General features: G+C 41.0%; 1 protein-coding gene across 2 annotated transcripts in view; it reads left to right on the forward strand.

The window, feature by feature from the left end:
• The window catches only part of RALA (RAS like proto-oncogene A), an 84579-nt gene extending 81170 nt beyond the window's left edge, over positions 1–3409 (forward strand). For both annotated transcript variants that reach the window (XM_050783336.1, XM_050783337.1), the window contains exon 5: positions 1429–3409. In XM_050783336.1, coding sequence (XP_050639293.1) covers positions 1429–1551 — 123 coding nt within the window. In that variant the 3' untranslated portion in view covers positions 1552–3409. The remainder of the gene's footprint in view (positions 1–1428) is intronic.
• Positions 3410–8789: the final 5380 nt, after the last annotated feature.

The following is an 8789-nucleotide window of genomic DNA, read 5'->3' on the forward strand; positions in this document are numbered from 1 at the left end:
TTTAGGATTTGCTATTTTATTTTTTTATTTGTTTTTTTAAGACTAAGTCTTGCTCTGTCACCCAGGCAGGAATGCAGTGGCACGATCTTGGCTCAGTGCAACCTCCACCTCCCGGGTTCAAGCAATTCTTGTGCCTCAGCCTCCCGAGTAGCTGGGATTACAGGTGCCCTCCACCACACCCAGCTAATTTTTGTATTTTTAGTAGAGATAGTGTTTTGCCATGTTGGCCAGGGTATTCTAGAACTCCTGACCTCAGGTGATCTGCCCGCCTCGGCCTCCGAGAGTGCTGAGATTACAGGCGTGAGTCACTGCCCCGGCCTAATTTTATTTTTGAGTATGTAAACCACCTGTGTCTCTAAAGTAGAAATTCTATAACAAGATATACTCAGAGATGCCTCACTCTTCCTTGTACCCTCCTCCCTTCTTCTTGAAAATAAAATTGATTATTGGGGTTTGGTTTATTATTTCATTGTTCTTTGTCCAAGGGCAAACAAATACAGGTGTACTCCTACCCTACACACACGCACACAGGTAGTGCTCTATCTGCTATTGTGTATGTTGCTTTTTTCAGAGATGCGTTAGGAAAGGCCACATCAGTCATGACATACGCACACTTTACTCACAGCACTCGTTATCGCTTTCATATTTCTTGCTTATCTTTAGTCTTACTGGGTTTTGTAATTCTATACGTAAAAACTTATTTTTTAAATCCAGAATTCAAAAGTGATCATAAAAGTTATTCCTCCTTTTATTATATACTCTCAGCTGTTTATGTGGAGTGTGAGTGTGTAGCCTTCCAGACCCTTCTGTGTTACAGAACAGAGGAATTTCTTACTGAAATTTAACTTTGAATTGTTATACTCATAATTTTTTTAGTTACTATGCTAATATCTCATTATTTACCAGTTCCTAGACATCAGACAAAAACTGATAAATTCGCACATATAGAGTAACAGACAAAGCTTTTTCTCCATTTTTAGAAATGAAGCTGAGGAAACCAAGTTATGAAATACCAAATTATTAAATATATTAAATATTAAGCATATATTGTTAAATATAAATTAATAAAATACATTTATTGATTATTAAAGTACTTCAGTATAATCCATTGAGTTTTATCTTTGGGGCTATCGTCACCTTGTAGCACTTGATAGATTTTCATCTCAAAAACTGGAACAGAAAGATCAGGTTTTATTACATATGAACATTTTTACCATAAAGTGTAATTCAGAAAACTTCCTAGTTTCCTCCTTTTTTCAAGATACTGGGAGAATCAGGCTTTAGTTGTATGCTTTCCACTCTCTACTCCAAACAAGAGCTCTTAAATATTTATACTTCTGTTATCCCCAAAGTTTACTGCTGTGATTTGGAGAAGTACTAAGTTCATATATCTGTTTGCTTTATTGATCCTATTTTTTTTCTTTCTAGGTATTTTTTGATTTAATGAGAGAAATTCGAGCGAGAAAGATGGAAGACAGCAAAGAAAAGAATGGAAAAAAGAAGAGGAAAAGTTTAGCCAAGAGAATCAGAGAAAGATGCTGCATTTTATAATCAAAGCCCAAACTCCTTTCTTATCTTGACCATACTAATAAATATAATTTATAAGCATTGCCATTGAAGGCTTAATTGACTGAAATTACTTTAACATTTTGGAAATTGTTGTATATCACTAAAAGCATGAATTGGAACTGCAATGAAAGTCAAATTTACTTAAAAAAGAAATTAATGTGGCTTCACCAAGGAGCAAAGTTCAACTTATTTCATAATTGCCTACATTTATCATGGTCCTGAATGTAGCGTGTGAGCTTGTGTTTCTCGGCAGTCTTTCTTGAAATATTAAATAAAGAGGTGAGATGGGGGTGGGGAGTGGGAGGAAAGGCGACTTCCTCTGGTGTTTATTATAAAGCTTAAATTTTATATCATTTTAAAATGTCTTGGTCTTCTGCCTTGAAAAATGACAATTGTGAACATGATAGTTAAACTGTACCACTTTTTTTAACCATTATTATGCAAAATTTAGAAGAAAAGTTATTGGCATGGTTGTTGCATATAGTTAAACTGAGTAATTCATCTGTGAATCTGCTTTAGTTACCTGGTGAGTAACTTAGAAAAGTGGTGTAAACTTGTACATGGAATTTTTTGAATATGCCTTAATTTAGAAACTGAAAAATACCCGGTTATATCATTCTGGGTGTGTTAACTGACACCAGGGGTCCACTGCCCCGTGTGTACTGGTGAGAAAATATATGCCTAGCATGGAGTACAGCTTTTGTATAGAAAATTCTTGAGAAGTAACTGTCTGCTAGGAGTCTGTCCAAATTTAAAATGTGTGCCATACTCTGGTTCTTGAAAATAAGATTCCAGAGCTCTTTGATCGCTTTTAATAAACTGCAAGGTCATTTTAAGTGAAGGGCCAGCCTATACTTGTAAGATAATTTTCAACTGCGAGGATTCAGCACATTATGTTTGAATGAACCCTCCTCTTCTTGAAGATGCTGGTCCCGGGAAATCACTTTCTGCCAGTGGTGAGCATGTAAGTGTTAAGTTTTTAATCTGGGAGCAGGGCGCAGGAAGAAAATGTCAGTAGTGCTAATGCATTTTGCACTAGAACACTTCGGGAAAATATTCATGCTTGCCATCTGTTCATTTCTAAATTTATACTCATGAAGTTACAATTTGATACAGGAATTATTAGTAGTAATTCTTGTCTGTTCATGTACAATGAAGAACACTAGCTACATTTTCAGAAGTTAACATCAAGCCGTCAAACCTGGGTATAGTGCAGAAAACGTGTGGCACACACTGACCACACATTAGGCTGTGTCACCATGGTGTGGTGTTCCTGCTGGAAGAATTCTGGCACACTACTTGGGGACATAATTTCAGTCGGAAATACGCCACTGTCAGAATTTTTCCCCCCTCTTTGCAGTGGGGCTAGGACAGTTGATTCAGCAAAGTATTTTTTTCTTTTTTCTCAGTCCTAATTTCAACAGGTCAAAGATGTGTTCAGGCATTCCAGGTAACAGGTGTGTATGTAAAGTTAGGAACTCACTCTTTAGATATTACATCCAGCTTCTCATGTTAAATATTTGTCCTTAAAGGGTTTGAGATGTACATCTTTCATTTCGTATTTCTCATAGGCTGTGCCATGTGCGGAATTCAAGTTACCAATGTAACACTGGCCAGCGGGCCCAGCAATCTCCATGTGTACTCATTGCAGTCTTATTTAACCAGGGGTCCTAACCACTAACATTGTGACTTTTCTTTGAGACCTTTCCTCTCCTGGGTACTGAGGTGCTATGAAGCCAACTGACAAAGATGCATCACGTGTCTTAGGCTGATGCCACTACCCGATTTGTTTATTTGCAATTTGAGCCATTTAAAGACCAATAAACTTCCTTTTTTAAAATGTTTGTGGTGTTACTTGATGTTTATAATATAACATGTAATATTCAAATGTATCAACGCGGGTGTTTTTACCAAACAACTACATCTTTTGAGCTCTCGGTTCGGAGACTTCTTTTGTGTAATGCCAGATTTCCTAAATAATAGTGTCAGCATTGCTAAGATTTAATCAAGGCTCAGAAATGGAGGGACTCGTGTACAACTGCATGGAAGATGTTCTATGCGGCCATGAAATGACAAATGTGTACATTACTTTTAGAATGCTCCAAACTCTAGAATGAATAGGTGACAGCTTTATATTCATTTTCCGATCAGAATGACCCCCAGAGACAATTTACAAATTGTGGGAGGAATGACACCCTGTACCATTTCACCAAGCTTTGGGCCAACATTTGATGTCTGGAGGGAAGCGTGGCCTATTAACTATCGAATAGCCTGCAAGTTAGAAACAATCTGGCCCAATATTGAGCACAACCTTTCAAAATCCAGTTCATTTTAATTGCGTAACTTTCATAAGCAGTGCTAGAATGAGCACATTTAAGTTATAATTGGCATAATTTTAAATCTCATTGTGTGTACACATTCTTAACTCCAATATGGAGTATGATGTTAAATACTGTGCTCTGGTTGGGCACCGTGGCTCATACCTGTAATTCCAGCGCTTTGAGAGGCCAAGGCAGGAGGATTGCTTGAGCCCAGGAGTTTGAGACCAGCCTGGACAACATAGCCCCATTTACAAAAAAAATTTAAAAATTAGCCAGACATGGTCTTGCTCACCTGAATGAGTTAGAAAGTCATGTCTCAAAATTTTGTGAGAACGTAAAAATTTGGCAGCTTTGCATTACTACCTTAAGCTATCAAAGCATTTACTAAAATTTCTGTAGAGGTTTCAGAGTAATCCAGTGTTAGAAGTCTCCTTTAGGCGAAGTCTGTAATCCCAGCACTTTGGGAGGCCGTAGTGGGCAGATTGCTTGAGCCCAAGAGTTGAAGACTAGCCTGGGCAACATGGTGAGACCTCATCTCTACAAAAAAATCAAAAAATTAGCCAGGCATACTGACATGCGCCTGTAATCCCAGCTACGAGGGAGGCTGAGGCAGGAGGATCGATTGAGCCCAGGATTTTGAAACAGCAGTGAGCTATGATCAAGTCACTTCAATCCAGCCATCGGGAACAAAGTGAGACCACAACTGTATTTAAAAAACAAAAACCAAAAAAAAAAAACCTCCTTTGGTGTCGGAAGTCAAGAATGGCAGGTCAGTAGAGGTCTTTGTGCCTTTAGTGTTCAATAGATTTTGATGAACTGCCTGCTCTGGGTTCGGCTGGGAATATGCAGGTGAAGGACAAACAGGCATAAGGGACAATTGCAGAGATTCATACTGAAGAAAGTACCCCATGTATAAGGAGAGGAGGTGAAGTTTCAAAAAGATTAGAGTTTGTCTCATTCTCCTTATGCTGAACTAGGCCCCCTATTTCTTAATGTTCGTCAATCCATATAATATTAGCAAACAGTACACCTGACATGCAAGATACTGTATTTTTGTATATCTAAATTTAATACTTAACCCAAAGAGGTAGATAGTGCCATTAACCCTTATTTTGCAGATGTTGGAACTGAGGCATAGAGAATTTGAATAACTTGCCCAAGGCCACAGAACTGGTCATTATTAACTGAGATTGGAAGCAAAGTAGTCTGGCCCTGAGTCCATGCTCTTATTAGTCACTGCACAGTGGAGAAGCAACAGAATGGAGCTCAGATTACAGTTAGTTATTGCCTATACTAAAGTAGGAAACACCCAAGATTTCCCCAGGGCCGCAGCCTGTTGAATGACTGAAAGCTTGCAGATGTTGCTGTGTGAATGGGAAAGAGGCTTCCTGTGCTTGCAGCCTGGTTGCTAAGAGGATCAAGAGCCAAGAGGCAAAACCTTGTGCAGAGCTCAGCTGTGGAGCCAGGCCTGACTCTGCTTTTTCCATAATATCAGTAAAAAGGCAGCATTCCTTTGGCAGCCCAGAGCTTTCCTCCCATATTTTTTTAACTGCAAAATTGTTTTAGTCCTCTACTCTAGCAGTTCTGCATGTAGCTACTGTAGACAATGCCTGTGGATGCATGGCAAATGGGGAGGAAGTGAGGTTTGGTCATCTATTCTCGATCAGGACCCAGACACCATTGATGGGGATGGGGAGAGGGTGGAGGAACAGTTAACATCTGTTTAAGAGAGAATATGAGACACATGAAATTTTGCAAGGCTAATCTGATAGAAAAACTGTCAGATATCTGATAAAAGATTGCTCGCATCAAAAGCCCCAAGGAAAATAAGCAGAAAAGCATTTAGGTGCTTGCAAGCAGATAGTACCTAGAAAATATTCCTAAAGACAGTTTTGTGCTTGTTGAATTGGAAGCAGGTATGAGAGCTAACTTGTGAGCCTCTGCTGACAGGTAACTCGTCTCTGAAGGATGTGAAGTGGATTTCAGGTTACAGCCCTGAGAGCTGCATCATCACATGCCAGCTATTTTATTTGTTTATGGACTGGTCTTTGTAAAGAATGCCAGATTGGGCTGGGCATGGTGGCTCCCACCTGTAATCCCAGCACTTTGGGAGGCCAAAGCAGGTGGATCACCGAAAGTCAGGAGTTTGAGACCAGCCTAGCCAACATGGTGAAACCCTGTCTCTACTAAAATTACAAAAATCAGTCGGGCGTGGTGGTGCACACCTGTAATCCCAGCTACTTGGGAGCCTGAGGCAAGTGCATTGCTTGAACCTGGGAGGTGGAGGTTGGCTGTGGGCAGAGATTGCGCCACTGCACTCCAGCCTGGGTGATAGAGCGAGACTCCATTTCAAAAACAACAACAACAAAAAAGAATGTCAGATTCAACGGATTCAATGGGTAGCTATTTAGATGGTTTTCCTAGAATCCTAGAAGTTGGCCTAAAAGGCACCTTAAAAGCCGTTCCCTCAGTTTACAGATCAGAAGAAAGATACTTTGCACAAGATCACAGGAGTAACATAAGAACCAAAATTAGAATGCAGAGCTTCAATTAAAAAAGGAAAAAGAAAAAGAAAGGCGTGGTGGCTTATGCCTATGGAGGGTGAGATATGAGGATCGCTCGAGCCCAGGAGTTCCAGACTAGCCTGGGCAACAAAGTGAGACTCCATCGAAAAAAAAAAAGCATCTGTCATCTTTGTCTTTTTTTTTTTTTTTTTTAGAGACAGGGTCTCACTCTGTTGCCCAGGCTGGAGTGCAGTGGCGTGATCATAGCTCACTGCAGCCTCGACCTCCTGAACTCTAGTGATCCTCCTACTTCAGCCTCCTGAGTAGCTGAGACTAGAGGCGTAAGCCACCACATCCAGCCGAGTCATCAGTCTTCTAATTCCACGCTCTTCCCACTTACCTTTCCAAGTTCTGGGTGGGGGCTGAGGGTGCTTATATGGAGACAGCACAATAGTCTGAGGGTTCCCAGTGCATGATGAACTGAAATTCAAATTTGGCCTCCATCCCTTCTCATTTGCCTTGAGGAACTTCCTTGAACCCTGGGTTCTTCGCTGTAAAACTCCTAGTCAGTGCCTAAATCCTGGGGTTATTGTGAGGATTTTACAAAGAGTAAGATATTTTTAGTACAGGGTATACATATTTTAAATGCAGAGAAAAGTTCTTCCTGTGGCTGGCCCCTGTTCTCTGTAAAAAGCAGTTTCTGTGTGACATTCTGCTTGGCACCAATTAAACCATTGACAATACCCCTCAAGTCCATGCTTTATGTTGGAAAGAAGAAACTGGGAGACTCTAGTTTAAGGAACCAGAGATTCAGGTTGCCACACCTTTGTATTCACTAAGTCTTAGCACTGAAAATACCCTCAGATGGCAAGTCATGGAAACAAAGAAGTGAAGTCTGCGGAGACCAGGCAGCCTGTGCAAGGTCATAGCTAGAAAGACTTAATCCTGCACTGCTGGCCGAGTCTTTCATGTTCTTTCTACCCCACTCTAGTATCTTTCATCAATATCTGGAGTTCCTGCCAAGGAGATGGGGCTTTGGAGCATAAGGACACTAGAAGGAAGGACGGGTCAGAGATACCTGACTAGTTACAGAGAAGGCTCCTCTCTCAGCCTCACTGAAGGCCTGGAGCACTGCGATAGAGGCAAACTCGAGAGACCGTTAACGTGGAGATGAATATTCTCTTTGGCCGCTGATACGGAAGTTCTGACTTAGAAGAGGCCTTCAATACACTTTTACTCATTGACTGAGAGACTGGAGAGATTGACTCATTCAACATTTTGACCCTTGGTTTATAGAGAGCACATGGTTAAGCACTGATGAAGAATTTCATTCTCAAAGAATTTTTTAGAGCAACCCGAGATACCAGCTCCAAGAGTTTGTGGGGTTTGACTTTCAGGCCCCATTACATTGGATGTGAGCGAGGCTGCATTTTGGGAATTATGAAGTGGTTCACTGATTGAAACCACTAAACTAAAGCGGCCTGCCTTCACCTTGATTCTCTATTTTGGGGGTCAGCTGGCATCACCAAAGGCAAATCTTCTTGAGAGGGCCAATAGCATAAGTGAAGCATGGAGGTGAAGGGGCACAGGCACCTGCATATACATCACATCTTGTGTCTCTCTTATCCTGCCCCCAGCACACCACACTCCCACAGTCCCAGAAAGAAAATACAGTATTTCTCAGGAAAGTGATAGTAAATGAGAATGATAACACATGATGAAATCAGCAAAATACATTGTGAAGCCTATGTCACGGTTGTATTTATTCTGAGACACATTAACATCAAGAGCTTGTATTAACACAGGATTTTTAAACAATAGAAAAAGGAAAACAGGAAAATGCTGAGCAGCAGCTGCAGCCTCTGGTGAAAAGGCTGGCCAGTAGCATATCTAAGTAATCCCCCTGTCCCACTGCGTATCTGCCAAAGAGAGAAGGAAGCATTCGATTCCAGGAAATCAGCAACTGCTTTGTGAGTTTGCTCCACTGCTGGGAGGAGGCTTCAAATGAAGCACTGTCCTTATGTCAAAGGTCAATATCCATTTCCAAGAGAGAAGTCACAAACCTTCTGACAAGTTATCATGACAAATGAGCCTTAAAAGGACAGCTAGTGATTGTCAGGGTATGCAGGGCTCAGCAGGTGATATATTTTGGATATTTGTCCCCTCTCAAACCTCATGTTGAATTGAAATCCCCAATGCTGGAGGTGGGCCCTTGTGGGAGGTGTTTGGGTCATGGCAGGAGGTGGATCACTCATGGCTTGGTGCTGTCTTTATGATGGTGACTTCTCATGAAATCTGGTATTTAAAAAGTGTGTGGTACCTCCCCCTCCATCTCACTTGCTCCTGCTTTCACCATGTGACATGTCCATCCCTGTTTTCTGCCATGATTGTAAGC

The sequence above is a fragment of the Macaca thibetana genome, chromosome 3, assembly GCF_024542745.1.
Source record: "Macaca thibetana thibetana isolate TM-01 chromosome 3, ASM2454274v1, whole genome shotgun sequence".
Lineage (NCBI taxonomy): Eukaryota > Metazoa > Chordata > Mammalia > Primates > Cercopithecidae > Macaca > Macaca thibetana.